Source organism: Neophocaena asiaeorientalis, unplaced genomic scaffold (assembly GCF_003031525.2).
Source record: "Neophocaena asiaeorientalis asiaeorientalis breed wild unplaced genomic scaffold, Neophocaena_asiaeorientalis_V1.1 scaffold197, whole genome shotgun sequence".
Classification (NCBI taxonomy): domain Eukaryota; kingdom Metazoa; phylum Chordata; class Mammalia; order Artiodactyla; family Phocoenidae; genus Neophocaena; species Neophocaena asiaeorientalis.
Window position 1 is genome coordinate 3,246,858 of NW_020174703.1, and position 21,265 is coordinate 3,268,122.

Below are 21,265 nucleotides of genomic sequence, written 5' to 3' on the forward strand. Positions count from 1 at the left end.
TTTTTTTTTTTGGAGGGGGAGAAGGTTTATACTTTGTTTCCCCCATGTCCTGAGCTAGGTCAAATGTAAAATATATGGGTACTAGTGGCTAAGTGAGCTGATTAAACGTTTTACAGAAATATAGTAAAAATGTGTCTTATGGAACTTGTCAGCTCACTCTCTCTGAAATTACCAGGTCATTTTACATCGAGAATTAGGTAAATAAAATTCTGAGTCCAAGTATTCAAAGCTTTAATGGGGTGGCAAGTGGGTGGGGGGGAGACAAAAATAGAAAAGAGAATTGAATTTAAGTAACAAGAATGCTTACATCATAAAAACAAACAACCCGATTAATAAATGGGCACAGGAGCTAAATAGACATTTTTCTAAAGAAGACATACAGATGGGCAATAGACACATGAAAAGATGCTCAACATCACTAATCATCAAGGAAATGAAAATCAAACCCACAATGAGGTATCACCTCACACATGTCAGAATGGTTATTATCAAAGAGACAACAAAGAACAAGTTTGGCAGGGACGTGGAGAAGAGGAAACCCTCATGCACTGTTGGCAGGAATGTAAATTGGTACAGCCACTTTGAAAAACAGTGTGGAGGTTCCTCAAAAAAGTAAAAATGGAACTACTATGCAATCCAACAATTCCAATTCGGGATATTTTCCTGAAGAAAACAAAAACACATATATGTATGCATATGGCTGATTCACTTTGTTGTACAGCAGAAACTAACACAACATTGTAAAGCAATTATCCGGTAGATAAGAGGTACAAACTTCCAGTTATTAAATAAGTCATGGATATGTAATGTAAAGTACAGGGAACATAGTCAATAAGATTTTAAAAGCTTTGTATGGTGGCAGGTGGTAACTAGACTTATTGTGGTGATCATTTTGTAATGTATAAAAATATCGAATCACTATGTTGTACACCTGAAACTAACATAATATTGTGAGTCATTTATAGATCAGTTAAAAAAAAGAATGACTACTTTAGTACGTCACTCCTCATTTCAAATATTCACAAGATGTTTGATTACTAGAATACCCTTGAACTAATTCAGTCTTTTATTTTGTTGCAGTACAATTCCCAGGAATTAAAACTTACATAGATCCAGATACATATGAAGACCCATCCCTAGCAGTCCATGAATTTGCAAAGGAGATCGATCCCTCAAGAATACGCATTGAGAGAGTCATTGGGGCAGGTAAACATAAAGTCTACACTTTTGAAGTTACGATTCCTTAATGGTTTTGTAACTGGTTTATCAACATACTATTTTAAATCTTAGCAGTTTTAGTCACTGAAAAATTTTTTTAAATGAGAAGTAAAATTATTTTGTATATATGATGTTATTGTTTTAAAAAGTATTGCAAGTGCCCAAATTCAGTTTCCAAACAATGAGAAAATCCATGAAAGTTATTTTTAACATCCTGTAGTCATCCTTTCAGTATTGAGACAAATTACAATGAAACTAGAGTGATTCAGGAATTTATTTTGGAAATGCAACTTCAGGAGTTTGTCATAGGTTATTACAGATTTACTTAAAACCCAACGTCTACAGACATACACTATAATTAGTATTCACAGTGATGACCTTGAGGTCCTGCAAGATCCAGCAGTGTTCTGAGACCCATTGAGTATAAAATTAGGTTCAATATAGTTTTATATCACTTTAATGCAAACTAATAATTTCCGTATGTAGAATATTCAAATACTCAGAACACTATATTATTCAATTATTCTGGATAAATACAAATTTATTATGAACCAGCCCCCCAAGAATTTCTTCTGTACATTACTTAGGGCACAGGCCAAGCCAATGTAACAAAGAGACCCCAGAATATAAATGTGTTCCTCTTGCAATTCCTTGACCCAAGGTGAGTAATCCATGCTGGCAGAGGAGCTCTCATGCAAAAGGTCTTGAAAGGACCCAAGTTCCTTCTACTCTTTGCTCTGCCCTCCCCTAGCATGTTATCCTCTGAATGGTCAAAGCTGGTCACCAGCACATCTACCTTTTGGTCTATGAGAAGGAAAAGGAAAGAGTTTGGGCTCTTTGCCTTTGCCTTTAGGACAATTAGCTTTGTCTTTAAGGCAATAACCTGAAATCGCAAACATGTCTATTCACATCTCAATGGTCCAAATGCAATCACGTGGATACACTTAAATGCAAGAGAGTTTGGAAATATAATTTCTGACTGGGCAGCCATGCGTGCAGCTAAAAAGGGGAGGGGAATGTGCTACTAAATAGAGAAGGAAGGCTGAATCCTGAAGGGGGGTGTTGTCCTCCTCTAGATGCTGATATCTGTGTAATCCTTTAGAGAGAGCAGAACATACCATTCCAGCTGGGTATCATGTCTTTGCAAACACCAGAAGGCTTTCTTCCTTTCAAAACTCTTCTTCACCAGAAAGACTGGCTACATAATTTACAGGGACCAGTGCAAAATGAGAATGTAGAGTTCCTTGTTAAAAAGACTATTAAGAATTTCAAGACAGTGACAACAGAGCATTAAACAGCAGAGCACTTCTAAACTCAAGGTGCTGGGTGACTACACCCAAGAAGCTGACTATTTCACAGAGAGCTAGCACTACACTGAGAATTCCAGGAAATTTGGAGACAGCCCTTCCTTATGTTATTTCACTCCTTATGCACCATGGATCATCTCATCTCCTCCATGGCCTATTTTCCCTCTGAAAGCTGACACAAGGGTCCTATACACTTAAATCTTGATGCTCACAGCCAAAGAGGTTGTCTTATCAGAAAGATTAAGAACCTGGAATGGAACCAGATTCTCTCTTCTCTTCTGATGAACATAAAGCACGTCAATAGGCATTAAAGGCATAATTGAAAAGAGTGATTGCGTTATATCCATTTAGTTTAGGGGTTCTTAAGACAGCAGAGGAATAGAAAAGAGAGGAGATTGAGTAATTTCATTGCACCCTGTATTTGGCTTTCTTCCTCTGGCCCCTGAGAAAACAATGGTATGACCTTTCATACCGCATTGTTCCATACTCATGTAGGTACAGGAGAAGTATTTCTTGTTGTAGAGTTTTGTGTATATTTTAAACACCAATGTCTGAAATCTGTTGAGAGAGAAAAATCAAGTGTCTGAGGTGTGCAAAGTGTCAACTGAAAAAAAAACAAAACTACACAATTTAAAAATTGCGAGTTGAGTTCATTCATTGTCTTACTGAGGACTATTCCCTGGGAGACAGCCTCTCAGATAGCTCTGAGAAACTGTTCCAAAGAGGTAAAGGGGGATTTGGCAAGTGGGATACGTACAACCAAGCGCACATCTCACAACTCGGTAGAAGGTTGCAGCTAGTCATAGTCATGAGGAGGAAAAGATATCTTAGTTAATGGTTTTAGTGCTTTTCTAAGTATGGGAAGATACAAGAATCCAGGTTCATAAAAATTTTCTCCAGAAAATATCTAACTAGCTGAAGACTTGTTCTGCCACTTTTCCCAGAACACAGAGTGCCTTCATTCCTGATTTCTGCCCTGAACTCCTTTCAGGGTGTATTAAAGGTCAGTGGCTGCAGTGGCTAATAACTCAGTCCTTATAGAGCTGGATGGCTAGTGCTAGTGACATTCTTTAGTTAGCAAGACAAATAAATTCAGTTTATCTTTAGTGTTTGGGTTTTTTTAACCAAAATTTAATTTTATCCTGAAAAAAGGTATGACAGATATTGCCAAAGCAATCCATAACTATTAAAGAGACTATTTTAATATCACAGCCTCCCTACTCTGTCTAAACTCTAGTATGTCAAAATGGGATTCATTTTTTTTAGCTAAGACAGAAGATGTATAGGTGTATAGGATTAACATCAGTGTCCCTTTTATAATTATTCATCTTTGACTATTTCAAACAATATGCTAAGTGATCATTTATTATCTTCAGAAAAATCATAAAAATAAAAATGCTTTATGAGAAAAAGCTATTGTAATATAACTTCCCTCTTTGTGCCCCTGGCCTGTACTACTCTATTGTTACTTAACTCCATTAGGTCATGTTCCTAAAGTTCAGCAGCAGTGTGAAAAAAACATTGTTCAGTCAAACGAAGGAATTAATAGAGTTTTCTAACATCCATGACATTGTAAGGGAGGAAAAACTTTCCGCTACCCTTCTAGGGTCTTTTGGCTGGTCTGTTAATTAAATTGGCGTAAGACATTAACAGGAGGAAAAAAATCTAATTATGTGCTACAGGAGCCCCAAAAAGACAATGAGAGGCTCTCACTGACAGGCAGGCAACTGAAGCTTATATGCCATTTTGAGCTGAGAAGAAGGGGGTGGGGTTTGGGGTTTCAGAAGGAAGGAAGACAATTCATAGGAGGATAGGAAGAGCAAATGTTTGGTAAACAAATGTTTGCCAAACCTTACAGAGACAATGGGGCACAGACGAATTTGATCTCAAGGCCCTGCCCCCTGCCCCCTGCAAGCTTAGGCACCTAGCTCTTAGTCTTTGTAATTATCTTTGATGTTAGCTCTCTTCCTGGACCAGACCCTCTATCTAAGTGGTTTTAGGCAGTTAAGAGGGTGGTATAAAGCTCTCCTTGCATCTGTTGGGCCTCGATTATCTACATTTCAAAATACTCCTCGTGCCAAAGTTGCACCTTCTGGGGCAGCCCGCCCTGAACCTCATCAACATAATTGCACAACTGTTTGCTTGCCCAGCTTTTTACTGTCAATACTTTCCTCTGGTTGCATCATATTCTTTACTTTTTCCCCACCCATTTGATTGTTTCTTCTCAAATTCTGTTTCTTTATCATCTGTGTGCATTAGATATTCCTGTTCCCCTTGGAAGTGTAAATTAAAGGACTTAAGGGGAAATGTGGATGCTGTACAGAGGGAGAGTGTTGTGGGGAAGATGGGAAAGAGAGGCAAGATATCAAGTCTTGCTAATTGTCAGATGAAAGATATCAGGTCCCATTAAGGCACTGAGAGTAGCAATAGAGAAGGATGCCTAGATTCACAATTCATTGCTGAGGAAAAATCTGCAAGGCCTCCATGTTTTTTGGCAAAGAAATAGTTAAGAATGCTTTCCAGGTTTCCAGTTGGGAGAAATATAATATAATCATTATTTCTTAAATGTGTTATTAAAAAATGAACCCCAAAATAGTCACATTAAAAGAAATAAGAGAGCATGGAAAATGATATCACACCTAACCTATGACATTTCTTAACATGTCCACTGAAAAATGTTTATTAGATGACTAATATCTACTTATAAAAAGGCACCGAGCTAATTAGATTTTTCATATTAAGTCACTATGCTTATCAAAGACCTATGTATTCAACCTGTCTTCCACAACCTTTGTCCTGGGATTTTCAACTTTATAACCATCCAAATATTATGTGACAAATCCTTGGAAAATTTAATTTATCCAATATCTAGACTGTATGTATATTCTTAAATTATATATGTTATCTTTCAGTGTAAATTTTACTATTATTTAAAATGTGTTTTCTAGGACTTTTTTCTTTTGTATATCACTATTATGTTCAATAGTGGCAGTTTATCTTTCTTAGTTCATCAATACAGGCCTGAATTTCCATGAAAATGCACATTTCCCTTTAAATGAAGTGAGTAGCTCTGTTGCATAGGAGATGATAAAGATCATCTATCTCCTTTGACTTTTTGCATGATAAACTGAAATACTGTGGCCAGAGGAAAACAGAAACAGTAAAACAGAAATTCCCAGGCTAAGAGAGCCAAGTCAGATTAGGGTAGAATCATTATTTTACATACACTTTGAGAGATAATGAGAAAACTAGTAAACTAAATTTTAATCATGGGCTGAAAAAGGTCATTGGAAGGCTATTTCTTTTTCAGGATAGTACTGAACCTAAACCATTCTATGAAAAACTTGCAGAGTATCTAAAATTTTGAAACATTATTCCACTGAAAAAAATCATTCTTATGTCTCTTAAGCCCATAGGGCACCCTTCTTATATTTGACCTTCCCTTTTTCCCTAGTCTCAACGGAAATGCATAATATCTCCCCATCATTCATATTTCTGTCCCTTTATCTATACAAAACTCATTACCACCTCCACTATCAGCCTTGTCTTCTCCTGGCTTACTGTCACCATTATTTTTTCTCTTCCTTGAAAAGTCAGGAACTTTTAGCTGTTGGTTTCTCAGCAATCATCTGCAGGTGAAAGAAAGTCAAAAGGACAACAAAAAGGATATAAAAAGTGAATGTCAAATCAGTGATTTATTCAGCCTAATATTTGATTCCCTTATTGACTTTCCCGTTTGAGGTCATAGTTGCACATGATAATGTGCAAAGCAAAATGCTTGCTTTATGTACCTTTCTTAATTCCTCTGCCATCCCTCAGCCAACCTCTTCTCTGTAGTTTAGAATCTATTAATTTTAGTTATCTTAAACTTTCTCATCCCCTTTATTATTTTTGTTCCTCTTCTACAGCTATAGTATAATTTTTTGCAACATGACAATGAGAAACGTAGGCAGTATTCCAGATGTGGTTGCATAATTTACTTTTACAAAGAGTAACTTGAATTTATGGCTCATTTCCTCTATCTTTAGATGAGATGATCTTATCAGATACAAATTTTGTCCTTGTCTTTCAACTTAAAGGATTTATGGTAGAGGTCAGATTCATTTTCTTTTCTAGGAAACTCCTTTGTCCAACCAATAGACTGAAAGTAGGATCAACAACAGATTCTGGCAAGATCTTTGTGCTTTTTACTCAAGAATTCCATAACTTTCTAAATCAAATGATGTAATGAAAGATGGGCTTTACCCTGTCGACAAAAAATTAAGTCAGTCAATCTAACAAAGAAATGGAAAATTTTATTTGAGCCAAATTTGAGGATTTTAACCTGGGAAGAGCGTCTCAGAAAGCTCTGAGGACTGTTCCACCTGATAGAAGTCAAAGCACAGTTATATAAGTTTTCTGAGACAGATGGCTGTAGATCAAATTACTTATTATTGAGAAGTTTACATAATCCAGATCTAAGCATCATCATGGTGGGTCATGTGACCCCTTACAAGATCAAGAAGTAATGTTATCTTTTAAGGAGCTGACTTGTTGATGCTAGATGAATGTTGCTGTTTATGGTTGAGCAGGTATTTCTGCCCATGAGGGAGGTCTGGACGATAATGCAGATACACAATGCACAGTGGTGGGAGAACGGAGGCCAGAAGGCAGAGAAGAATTTTTGTCTAAATTTTTCTTGTTTTGCCATAAAATATGAATTTTATTTCACAGTCCGTTCTCCCTGGACATTATGATATGAATTAAAAACGCAGAGACTGAAGGCACACCGATGCAGACTTGAAGCACAGCTTTGCTACTAATTCACTCAGTGACCTTCTGCAATTTACTGGTCTTTCGGAAATTTGCTTTATCTATAAAATAGATTCATAATAATGATAGTTATTTTGCAGGATTCATGTAAGAGTTAGAGATGACACATATTGAGGACCTGTGATGCTATAGACACTCAGTAAAAAGGTGGAAATGACTATTAGATTAAAAAGAGATATAGCTTTTATATTCAGTTAATATGGATAGAAGAATGACACTCTGTGCCCAACTCTCAACATATTTATGGTGTAAGATATTAAAATATTACATATTGATGAAAAATTCAAAAGCTAATGGCTTAGGTAACTGGAATGATACCTATGATTTTCAGAGTTCGTTGAAAATTAGTAATTAAAAATGAAGTTTCATTTTTGTCAGTACAGGAAGAACTATGCCCATCTCAACAAATGCTTTCTTTTTTCTTTTTGTTTTTAATTAAAGAAACTTAATTTTTCCTACATCTTGTGAGATTATAATGATCATATATGTGTTTATTTTTTATTTAAACAAGCCATACAATGAAATGAGTTTAACAAAAGAAATTTATTTCAATATCTTAATGTAAAATCATTGTAAATAAGTCATCAATTTATTCCTAGCACATCTAAGAACTTAGGTTAATTTATCAATTTTAATAGACTTTAATTTTATTTTACTTACATTTCAACACTACCTCTTATTTTGGGGGGCCATTTAGTGTACATTTGCTATCTCACACATACATTTCTCAATCTTACAAGTTGCCTCATCATAGTAGTTGTTTGAGAAATACTTGTTAAATAAATAAACAAATGAATAAATAAATGAATAACTGAAAGGATACAGAATTATTTCCAAATAATTATTGTAAAAGACTATGTCTATCTGGTTATCAACAAAAATCCTAATATGGAATTTAAAGTACAACACAATATAATATAAAATCGAATACATATTATATACAAAGTATATAAAAATGAGACAAAAGAACAAATTTATAGAGGACAATTGTGAATTATAATAGTTGAAATACTTTATATTAATAATTTACTTGATGAATTAGACCAAAATTATAGAACTTATTATATGTCTTTGCATTCACATAGTGAAATACAAAATCTTACAGAAAAGATTACACTGAGATTTTATTTTGTACTGCATTTGTATAACAGATGAGGTAATTTTGAAAAATTTTTATAACTTACAAGTGACTGATTAATTTTCAAACTTTTTTCCCCTTTGGCTTTTTCTTCTAATTTGTATATTGTTAAAATATTTGATGAAATGAAGGAAACTTGGCACCTATTTTCAAAAAATACTCCAAGGAGATAGGGGAAGACTGGATACATCTTATATACAAAGAAAAAATTAAAACAATGATACGTTCTCTTAAGGCTAAGAGCCAAAATAGAAAAAAGAAGACCCACACATCAACAGCAACAGTTTTTATCCCTTATCATAGTATATTAGTTATCTCTTGCTACATGATAAATTGCCCTAAAACTTAAAGCAAGAACATTTACTATCTATCTCAGTTTCTATAGGTCAGGAATTCAGTCATGGCTTAGCTTCTGCAAGGTTGTTCATAAAGTTGCAATCAAGGTGTCAGCTAGGGCTGTGGTCTCATCTGAAGGCTCAAATAGTCAAGGATACACTTCCAACCTTATTTATATGGCTTCTATCAAGGTACAGTTTGAGAGTTGTTGCAATAAAAGCCTTAATTCCTCATTCAGTTGGCTGGAGAACACTCTCCGATTCCTGCCATGTGGACCTCTCCAACATGGTAGCTTAGTTCATTAAACCCAGAAAGAGAGTCTGCTAGCAAGATGGAAATCACAATCTATTGTAACCTAATCATGGAAGTGACATCACATCACTTTGCCTTATTGCATTGGCTATAAATATGATACTAGGTCTAGGCTACAGTGGGAATCGCACAAGGGCATGAATACCAGGATGCAGGGATCATTGCAGGCCATCTTTGAAGTCCACCTATCTCATATAGTAAACTTTCAAACTTGAAGTTCATTTGGAGTTTTAAGTTTAATACGAATGTATTAAAGATGGCAGACTCATTAAAAATACATTTGGGGGATAAGTTCATATAAAAATTGGATACAGTTGTAAATTTCTCTCTTGTAAAGAAGTAAAAGGTTGTTTATGTTCTGCAATTATTTAATAGTGCCACACACTCAATAATGCTGCCTGAGAGGCCATGTGTATTCTTACACTGGTGAACAGAAAGATGTGAATTATATGATTATATGATTTGCTTATGCCACACTGTAGTTCTTCTAGCATAAGGTAATTAGTTGATTGTTCCCATAGTGATACTTGTGTTCTCAGTCTAATTGTCTGTGTATTTAACTAAAGGCTTTTGTCTTTGTAGCCTGTCCAGGTTATTTATTGCTATGTTACAACCCATCCTCAAACTAAATGGCTTCAAATAATAATTGTTTCATTTATTCATGATTCTATGGGTGAACAGTCTGGGCTGGGCTCAGGTGGAGCTGGGGGTTTTGTCTTTTGGTCTCACATGAAGTCACTCCCATAATGGTGGCTCAACTGAACATGTTGTTGTCAGGTGGTTGGTCTAGGGGGTTCTAAGCAGGGATGATTCATCTCTGTTCCATATGGCTTCACCTCCACCCACAGGCTAGACATCTCAAGGTAGTGTTTCAAGCAGATGAGAAAAAGAGTTGTAAGACCTCTTTAGAACTTGGCTCTGAACTCCTACAACATAATTCTGACACTATATCTTGGTCAAAGTGAGTCACAAGGCCAGCCCAAATGTAACAAAGTGAAGAAACAGATTCTACCTCTTGATGAGAAGAGCAACAAAGTCACATTGCGAAGGGGCATGCATACAGAGTTGGGAGGAATTTGTAGTCATGTTTTACAATCCACCATATAGCTGATGGTTTAAAAAATATCATTATTTTTCAAGCCTAGTTTGAATAACATATTACGAGTTTATTTACTATTTTATCTCCCAAGACCATTTTTGCTTTGCACTCCTAATGAATGATATTCATGTTTTCCTTATTTAGCAACTATGAGTAGGTACTATGAGGTTTACTAAAATGAATAAAAAAGGAACTCAGGCTCAAGAGGGAAGCTAAGGAAAGTCTAGTATATAAGGTAGAAAGGCAACAGAAAGGACAAATAGAAAGAAGCAGCATCTTAAGTGAGCAAAAGATACATATAAATCACTACTGAAATTCAAAGAATCTGGAGATAACTGCAAACTAGTCAATCAGATTGCATAAGGGAGATGGAATTTGAAAGAGAAGGAATGCCAAAATGAAGAAAATGCAGTTTAGACGGGGGAGAGAGAAGTGATAGAATAAGAGGTGTGGAGATTGTGAAGAGCAATTTTGGGCAATTTCAAGAGATTTTAGAGTTGGGTGACACTTGCTCTTTATTATACCTAATTTCTCTTCAAAGTCTAGGATTTTCCTTTTTCTTGAAGCAAATACAACTCTAGTCCTGCTTCTTAGCTATTAGTAATGGTTAGTGCCTTTTCAGTTTTAGTTTTTAATGACTTAGAAAGTGTAAATGATTAAAGAAAAGAGGAATGTTTTCTGCTTTTATCGGGCAACTAATAAAAAGAAAATGCCTTTTTATTTCATAATTGTTGTGAGAAGCAGATGAGATAAAGTAGAGTCTAATTAACCATCCACCCTTTATCAGAACACTGCCAGTGAAAATGTTCACTACCTCACCAGGAAGACTATTCCCTTCCTTAGGAGCAGTTCCAATAACTCGAGAATCTTTGTGAGTAACAATATGCTTCCTTATAGCCCCGTATATAATCTTAAAACACTACACACTGGTACTGGTTCTGCAAAATTGAACGTATACAAAGTAAACCTAAGCCTTCTTCTGCACTACTCCATGACCCTTCAAATATTTGAAGACAACATGTGAACCTCATAAATCTTTTCTTTCTTGCCTAAATTGTCTAAACCTTTCAAACATTTCCATCTGACATGCTTTCTGGATACTTCATCATTCTGATAACATTCCTCTGGAGAACTAGAGTTTTTCTCTAAATCTTTTCAGAATTGAGCTCAATATTCCAAATATTTTCTAATCAATGCAGAAACCAGGGTAGCACCATTCCTTCTAGGCCTCAATTAATGCAGCCTAAGTTTGCATTTGCTTTTTGAAGAGTTGCCACACACTGATGGCATAGGGACAGTTTACTACCAGCTTATCCCCAGTGATCTTTCTCAAATGAGTTGCTTTTAAGCCAGGCCTATTTCTATACTTGTTCAACTGACTTTAAGATGCTGGGTTATATTTTATTTATATGGCCACAATGTATATCTATATAAACCATATATATTGTCTATCTATCCAAACTTACATGTTTTCTCATAGTCCCACTTTATAAATATTCCTATTAAATTTCATCAGGTTTATACAGGTGAATTTTCCTAAACTATCCAGGTCGTTCTCCATCTCAGTTAGATTAGGCAGTACAATTATCGTCCTTTCCAGTGTCATCCCTGAGTTTTTCTGCCTTACAATTTAGCTGTGTGTCTTTATAATAAGTAAGCTCAGAGCTCCCTGTGCTGCAGTTATTTAGTACACTTTCTAATTTTTTTCTTTTTTAGGATAATTGTGTTTGCATTGTTGGAATTCTTTATTTTATAGATACCTATCCCTCACTCTTTATAGAATCTCTGAACATGAATTTGTACTCAATCTGTAGACAATTTTTTAAACTGCCACCCTGAAGTTTAGCATCTACAATTATGGACAAGGCTTTTTTCCTAGGCTGTTAGGTATCTTAAAATGATCAGTTTCTCCCAAGTTCACACTTCAAAGGGCTGTATTCAGAACTAAATCAAAGTAACAGTTCCTGATAACTTTTTGAAAGATGGAAACAGCAGCAAGGCAGGAATTTATGATCATTTTTAGCCCCTCATTTATTGCTTTCATGGTGGAATAAATAAACACAGGATAGGAAGGTGTGTTATGTAACGATTGTTTAGAACTTGAAGCATATGGGCTTTCCACGTAGTCTAACGAAGTTCTTTATTTAAATGGAAACCTCTGATACTCTGTTCCTGCCAGAATCTATCATGTTTTCCTCCTTTGCTTCATCCTATCAGGAAAGGTAGTCTCTCTTTGATATTAATAATAAGCAAGAGTTACTAAAGTTTATAAGCTTGAGACAGGTTTTACTTGTCATCTCTTTCACTCCTCACAATGCTAAAAATCACAAGAGTTACATATGCCCATTTTACAAACAAGGAAATTAAGACTTAGAGAGATTAAATTATTTGGTCAAAATGAACCAGCTTATACATAATGAAGCCATATTCAGCCACAGAGTACTCTGGTTTTAAGCCCATGCTCTTATTAACCACTACTTTATTACAGATAACTTTTTTTTTACCATCTTTATTGGGGTATACTTGCTTTACAATGGTGTGTTACTTTCTGCTTTATAACAAAGTGAATCAGCTATACATATACATATATCCCCATATCTCCTCCCTCTTGCATCTCCCTCCCACCCTCCTTATCCCACCTCTCTAGGTGGTCACAAAGCACCCAGATGTTCTCCTGTGCTATGCAGCTTCTTCCCACTAGCTATCAGTTTTACATTTGGTAGTGTATATATGTCCATGCCATGCTCTCACTTGGTCCCAGCTTACCCTTCCCCCTCCCCCTGTCCTTAAGTCCATTCTCTACATCTGTGTCTTTATTCCTGTCCTGCCCCTAGGTTCTTCAGAACCATTTTTTTTTCTTTTTCTTAGACTCCATATAATGTGTTAGTATACGGCATTTGTTTTTCTTTTTCTGACTTACTTCACTCTGTAAGACAGACTCTAGATCCATCCACTTCACTACAAATAACTCAATTTTGTTTCTTTTTATGGCTGAGTAATATTCCATTGAATATATGCACCACATCTTTATCCATTCACCTGTCAATGGACATGTAGGTTGCTTCCATGTCCTGGCTATTGTAAATAGAACTGAAATGAACATTGTGGTTCATGACTCTTTTCGAATTACGGTTTTCTTAGAGTATATGCCCACTAGCAGGATTGCTGGGTCATATGGTAGTTCTATTTTTAGTTTTTTAAGGAACCTCCATACTGTTCTCCATACTGGCTGTTTCAATTTACATTCCCACCAACAGTGCAAGAGGGTTCCGTTTTCTCCACACCCTCTCCAGCATTTATTGTTTGTAGAATTTTTGAAGATGGCCATTCTGACTGGTGTGAGGTGATACCTCATTGTAGTTTTGATTTGCATTACTCTAATGATTAGTGATGCTGAGCATCCTTTCATGTGTTTGTTGGCAATCTGTATATCTTCTTTGGAGAAATGTCTATTTAGGTCTTCTTCCCATTTTTGGATTGGGTTGTTTGTTTTTTGATATTGAGCTGCATGAGCTGCTTGTAAATTTTGGAGTTTAAGCCTTTAATCCTTTGTCAGTTGCTTCATTTGCAAATGTTTTCTCCCATTCTGAGGGTTGTCTTTTTGTCTTTTTTATGGTTTCCTTTGCTGTGCCAAGCTTTTAAATTTCATTAGGTCCTATTTGTTTATTTTTGTTTTTATTTCCATTTCTCTAGGAGGTGGGTCAAAAAGGATCTTGCTGTGATTTATGTCATGGAATGTTCTGCGAATATTTTCCTCTAAGAGTTTGATAGTGTCTGGCCTTACATTTAGGTCTATAATCCATTTTGAGTTTATTTTTGTGTATTGTGTTAGGGAGTTTTCTAATTTCATTTCTTTACATGTAGCTGGCCAGTTTTCCCAGCACCTCTTATTGAAGGGGCTGTCTTTTCTCCATTGTATATTCTTGCCTCCTTTATCAAAAATAAGGTGACTGGGCTTCCCTGGTGGCGCAGTGGTTGAGAGTCCGCCTGCCGATGCAGGGGACACGGGTTCGTGCCCCAGTCTGGGAAGATCCCACATGCCGCAGAGCGGCTGGGCCCGTGAGCCATGACCGCTGAGCCTGCACGTCCGGAGCCTGTGCTCCGCAACAGGAGAGGCCACAACAGTGAGAGACCCGCATACCACAAAAAAAAAAAAAAGGTGACCATAGGGGCATGGATTTATCTCTGGGCTTTCTATCCTGTTCCATTGATCTATCTTTCTGTTTTTGTGCCAGAACCATACTGTCTTGATTACTGTAGCTTTGTAGTATAGTCTAAGGTCCAGGAGACTGATACCTCCAGCTCCGTTTTCTTTCTCAAGATTGCTTTGGCTATTTGGGGTCTTTTGTGTTTCCATACAAATTGTGAAATTTTTCTTCTAGCTCTGTGAAAAATGCCAATGGTAGTTTAATACGGATTGCATTGAATCTGTAGATTGCTTTGGGTAGTAGAGTCATTTTCACAATATTGATTCTTCCAATCCAAGAACATGGTATATCTCTCCATCTGTTTGTATCATCTTTAATTTCTTTCATCAGCATCTTATAGTTTTCTGCATACAGGACTTCTGTCTCCTTAGGTAGGTTTATTCCTAGATATTTTATTCTTTTTGTTGCTATGGTAAATGGGAGTGTTTTCTTGATTTCACACTTAAGGTTTTGTTTCTTCTTTCTCTAATTGCTTTAGGTGTAAGGTTAGGTTGTTGAGATGTTTCTTGTTTCTTAAGGTAGGATTGTATTGCTATAAACTACCCCCATAGAACTGCTTTTCCTACATCCCATAGGTTTTGGGTCATTGTCATTTGTTTCTAGATATTTTTTAATTTCCTGATAAAAAAATCAGGATATTTCTTCAGTGATGTCTTGGTTATTAAGTAGTGTATTGTTTAGCCTCCTTGTGTTTGCATTTTTTAAAGATTTTTTCCTGTAATTGAGATCTAGTCTTATAGCATTGTGGTCAGAAAAGATACTTGATATGATTTCAATTTCCTTAAATTTGCCAAGGCTTGATTTGTGACCCAAGATATGATCTATCCTGGAGAATGTTCCATGAGCACTTGAGGAGAAAGTGTATTCTGCTGTTTTTGGATGGAATGTCGTATAAATGTCAATTAAGTCCATCTTGTTTAATGTATCATTTAAAGCTTGTATTTCCTTATTTATTTTCATTTTGGATGATCTGTTCATTGGTGAAAGTGGGGTGTTAAAGTCCCCTACTATGATTGTGTTACTGTTGATTTCCCCTTTTATGGCTATTAGTATTTGCCTTAGGTATTGAGGTTCTCCTATGCTGGGTGCATAGATATTTACAATTGTTATATCTTCTTCTTGGATTGATTCCTTGATCATTATGTAGTGTCCTTCTTTGTCTCTTGTAATAGTCTTTGTTTTAAAGTTTGTGTTGTCTGATATGGGAATTGCTACTCCAGCTTTCTTTTGATTTCCATTTGCATGGAATATCTTTTTCCATCCCATCTCTTTCAGTCTGTATGTGTCCCTAAGTCTGAAGTGGATCTCTTGTAGGCAGCATATATATGGGTCTTGTTTTTGTATCCATTTATCCAGTCTGTGTCTTTTGGTTGGAGCATTTAATCCATTTACATTTAAGGTAGTTATCTATGTGTATGTTCTTATTACCATTTTCTGAATTGTTTTGGATTTGTTATTGTAGGTCTTTTCCTTCTCTTTTGTTTCCTGCCTAGAGAAATTCCTTTAGCATTTGTTGTAAAGCTTGTTTTGTGGTGCTGAAAATCTTAGCTTTTGCTTGTCTGTAAGGCTTTTAATTTCTCCATGAATATGAATGAGATCCCTGCTTGGTAGACTAATCTTGTTTGTAGGTTTTTCCCTTTCATCACTTTAAACATGCCCTGCCACTCCCTTCTCGGTTGTAGAGCTTCTGCTGATAGATCAGCTGTTAACGTTATGGGGATTCCCTTGTGTATTATTCATTGTTTTTCCCTTGCTGCTTTTAATATTTTTTATTTGTATTTAATTTTTGATATTTTGATTAGTATGTGTCTTGGTGTTTCGCCTTGGATTTATCCTGTATGGGACTCTCTGCGCTTCCTGGACTTGATTGACTATTTCCTTTACCATATTAGGGAAATTTTCAACTCTAATCTCTTCAAATATTTTCTCAGTCCTTTTCTTTTTCTCTTCTTCTTCTGGACCCCTATAATTCAAGTGTTGGTGCATTTAATGTTGTCCCAGAGGTCTCTAAGACTGTCCTCAATTCTTTTCATTCTTTTCTCTTTATTCTGCTCTGCATTAGTTATTTCGACTATTTTATCTTCTAGGTCACTTATCTGTGCTTCTGCCTCAGTTATTCTGCTATTTTTTCCTTCTAGAGAATTTTAAATTTCATGTATTGTGTTGTTCATCATTGTTGGTTTGCTGTTTACTTCTTCTAGGTCCTTGTTAAACGTTTCTTATATTTTCTCTATTCTATTTCCAAGATTTCGGATCATCTTTACTATCATTACTCTGAATTCTTGTTCAGGTAGACTGCCTATTTCCTCTTCATTTCTTTGGTCTGGTGGGTTTTTACCTTGCTCCTTCATCTGCTGTGTGTTTCTGTGTCGTCTCATTTTGCTTAACTTACTGTCTTTTGCGTCTCCTTTTTGCAGGCTGCAGTTTCGTGGTTCCCATTGTTTTTGGTGTCTGTCTCCGGTGGCTAAGGTTGGTTCAGTGGGTTGTGTAGGCTTCCAGGTGGAGGGGACTAGTGCCTGTGTTCTGGTGGATGAGGCTGGATCTTGTCTTTCTGGTGGGCAAGACCACATCTGGTGGTATGTTTTGTGGTGTCTGTGATCTTATTATGATCTTAGGTAACCTCTCTGCCAGTGGATGAGGTTGTGTTCCTGTCTTGCTAGTTTTTTTCCATAGCGTGTCCAACATTGTATCTTGCTGGTCATTGAGTGGAGCTGGGTTTTAGCATTGAGGTGGAGATCTCTGGGAGAGCTTTCACCATTTGTTATTATGTGCATCTGGGAGATCTCTGGTGGACCACTATCCTGAACTCAGCTCTCCCACATCAGAGGCATAGCTCTGACTCCTGGCTGGAGCACCAAGACCCTGTCAGCCACATGACATCAGTCTTTCAAAGTTCCACTCCAGTGCTCCATTGTCCACAACCTCTCAAAAAGGATTCTTTCCTTGATGGTTAAATTCTCTGGCCTTCTCTTTATTCTCTCCTATATCTTGAGCTCCAGGTGTGGTCCTCAGGCAAGTCCCTTCATCTCTCCATGGCTGTTTTATCTTTTGGCGGACTGACTGGGACTCTGTGGCATGCTGCCCGCTGGCCGTGCCCTCAACCCCTGCCACTGCCACGGAGAGCAGACAGTGCCACAGATAACTTTTTATGTTTGTGAACCTACACTTCCTCCATAAGGGCATCTTCTTCCAGCCCTTGTGCAATTGCTATTTCTTAAACTATCCTTCTTTATCACAATCTTTATTTGTCTTAGGTGAATTTGGCTGTTTCTTCCTTCTATTCCAGCCATCTGTTGATCTTTTATCAGCAGTCATTTCCCAGCTCCATGATGTGAGAACTGCATCCTAGTTGCTGAAAGATTGCTGTGATCTGTAGGGGTAGATTGGGTTGTCACTACTACCACTAACTAACTCTATGTACATTGATCCACCAAAAAACCAAGTGCCTTAGCAGGACCAGCATTGATGTGGATATTGACTATTGTCATGAGGTCATTCTTTAAGGTGAGATTACACATTTCCCTCATTTGAAGCATGATTCTCATTTCTTATACGCTACATCAACCTTTCAGCAAACACTGTCAGCTCTGTCTTCAAAATATATCACAGATTTTAGCCATTTTTTAAAAACACTTCACAGCTCTATCCCTGGCCCAACCCACCAACATCTCTCCTGGCCTCCTTTCTCCCACCTTTGCCCTTCTGTAGTATGTTCTCCGCCCATAGCACTGGAAGATCCCTTGGGATGTAAAGCAGATTGTTTCAGTCTGCTCAAAACCCTCTAATCACTTCTTGACTCATGGTAAAAGCTGGTTCACCTACCCAGCTCCCTCTTTAACTTCATCTCCTATAACCTCTCCCTTGCTCACTGCATTTTGGAACCAATTTCTTCCTTCCTCTTCTTCAAACATGTCTCATGGACTCCCATCTCAAGACCTTTGTACTTGATGCCCCATCGAGTTACACCATTGCTCCTCCCTCACATCCTTCAACCCCGGGGCAATGTTACTTTATTAGAAAAACCACTAAGGACATTTATTTTTTGTGTGTTTTTTTAATTGAAGTATAGTTGACTTACAATGTGTTAATTTCTGCTGTACAGCAAAGTGACTCAGTTATACGTATATATACATACTTTTTCATATTCTTTTCCATTATGATTTATCACTGGATATTGAATATAGTTCCCATGTGCTATACAGTAGGACCTTGTTGTTCATCCATTCTATATATACCAGTTTGCATCTGCTAATCTCAAACTCCCAATCCATCCCTCTCCCAACACCCTCCCCCTTGGCAACCACCAGTCTATTCTCTATGTCTCTGATTCCATTTCTGTTTCATAGATAGGTTCATTTGTGTCATATTTTAGATTCCACATATAAGTGATATCATATGGTGTTTGTCTTTTCTGTCTGACTTATTTTACTTAGTATGATAATCTCTAGATCCATCCATGTTGCTTCAAATAGCATTATTTTGTTCCTTTTTATGGCTGAGTAATATTCCCTTGTATATATGTACCACATATTCTTTATCCATTCGTCTGTCGATGGACATTTAGGTTGTTTCCACGTCTTGGCTATTATGAATAGTGCTGCTATGAACATAGGGATGCATGTATCTTTCTGAATTATAGTTTTGTCTGGATATATGCCGAGGAATGGGATTGCTGGATCCTATGGTAATTCTATTTTTAGTTTTCTGAGGAAACTCCATGCTGTTTTCCATAGTGGGTGCACCAACTTACATTCCCACCAACAGTGTAGGAGGGTTCCCTTTTCTCCACACCCTCTCCAGCATTTGTTATTTGTAGCCTTTTTAATCATGGCCATTCTGACCAACGTGAGGCAGTACCTCATTGTAGTTTTGATTTGCATTTCTCTAATAATTAGCAATTTTGAGCATCTTTTCATGTGCCTATTGGCTGGGCATCTGTATTTCTTCTTCAGAGAAATGTCTCTTTAGGTCTTCTGCCCATTTTTCGAGTGGGTTGTTTGTTTTTCTGTTGTTGAGTTGTCTGAGCTGTTTCTGTGTTTTGGAAATTAAGCCCTAGTCAGTTGCATCTTTTGCAAATATTTTCTCCCATTCCATAAGTTGTCTTTTCATTTTCTTTATGGTTTCCTTTGCTGTGCAAAAGCTTTTAAGTTTAAGTAGGTCCCATTTGTTTATTTTTGTTTTTATTTCTATTGCCTTGGGAGGTGACCTAAGAAAACATTGGTATGATTTATGTCAGAGAATGTTTTGCCTATGTTTTCTTCTAGGATTTGTATGGTGTCATGTCTTATGTTTAAGTCTTTAAGCCATTTTGAGTTTATTTGTGTGTGGTGAGAGGGCGTGTTCTAACTTCATTGATTTACATGTGACTGTCCAAATTTCCCAACACCACTTGCTGAAGAGGCTGTCTTTTTCCCATTGTATATTCTTGCCTCCTTTGTTGAAGATTAATTGACCATAGGTGTGTAGGTTTACTTTTGGGCTCTCTATCCAGTTCCATTGATCCATAGGTGTGTTTTGGGGTCAATACCATGCTGTTTTGATTACTGTAGTTTTGTAGTATTGTCTGAAGTCTGGAATGATTATGCCTCTTGCTTTGTTCTTTTTCTTCAGGATTGCTTTCATAATTCTGGGTCTTTTATGGCTCCATATGAATTTTAGGATTATTTGTTCTAGTTCTGTGAAAAAGGTCATGCATAATTTGGTAGAGATCGTGTTAAATCTGTAGATTGCTTTCAGTAGTATGACCATTTTAACAGTATTCTTCTAATCCAAGAACATGGGATATCTTTCCATTTCTCTGAATCATCTTCAATTTCCTGTATTAATTTTTTTATTAATGCTTTATAGTTCTCAGTGTATGTCTTTCACCACCTTGTTGAAGTTTATTCCCAAGTTTTTTACTTTTTTGTGTTTCAACTTTAAAAGGTATTTTTTTTACATTCCCTTTCTGATATTTCATTGTTGATGTAAAGAAGTGCAACTGATTTCTGTATGTAAATCTTGTATCCTGCTACTTTGCTGAATTCGTTCATCTGTTCTAGTAGTTTTTGTGTGGAGTCTATAGGGTTTTCTATATAGTATCATGTCATCTGCATATAATGGCAATTTTACCTCTTCCCTTCCAATTTGGATACCTTTTATTTCTTTTTCTTACCTGATTGCTGTGGCTAAGACTTCCAATACTATGTTGAATAGAAGAGGTGAGAGTGGGCATCCTTTTCTTGTCCCAGATTTTAGTGGGAAGACCTTCAACTTTTCCCCATTGAGTACTGTATTGGCTGTGGGTTTGTCATAAATAGTTTTTATTATTTTGAGATATGTTCCCTCTATACCCACTTTGGTAAGAATTTTTATCATGAATGGATGTTGAGCCTCTAAGGACATTTATAGAGTAGCAACATTCCTCCCACACTCCCTTTCCCCCTTACTCTGCCTTTTCTTTGCAGCAGTTGTTACCAACTGACATATATTTGTTCTATTTTGTTTTTTCCATTGTCTGTCTTCCTTTTTGTCTCTCTCACTCACTTCTGTGTCCTCAGCCATGTGGAAGGTGCTACATAGACTTTAATGAATGGATATATTGAATAGAATTTACAATATACAAAAATGATGAAAGCATTTATTCATACATTAAATGAATTTTATCCTCAAAAGGGTCATAGCCTGGTATAGTATTGGAGTGAGGGGGCCAAGATAGTAATTCACCTTATACATGCCAGGATTGAGTGTTGTGATGGAGATGTGATAAGGGACCATCAGCCTCTCAGAGAAAATGCAGACAAGTTAAACTGAGGAACCAAAGAAGACCAACACAAGAGATGACTTCATCCTAAAG

General features: G+C 36.6%; 1 protein-coding gene across 2 annotated transcripts in view; it reads left to right on the forward strand.

Moving 5' to 3' along the window:
• Positions 1–21,265, forward strand: part of EPHA6 (EPH receptor A6) — an 848,766-nt gene that overhangs the window by 602,914 nt on the left and 224,587 nt on the right. For both annotated transcript variants that reach the window (XM_024759215.1, XM_024759217.1), the window contains one exon: positions 1,081–1,206. In XM_024759215.1, coding sequence (XP_024614983.1) covers positions 1,081–1,206 — 126 coding nt within the window. The remainder of the gene's footprint in view (positions 1–1,080; positions 1,207–21,265) is intronic.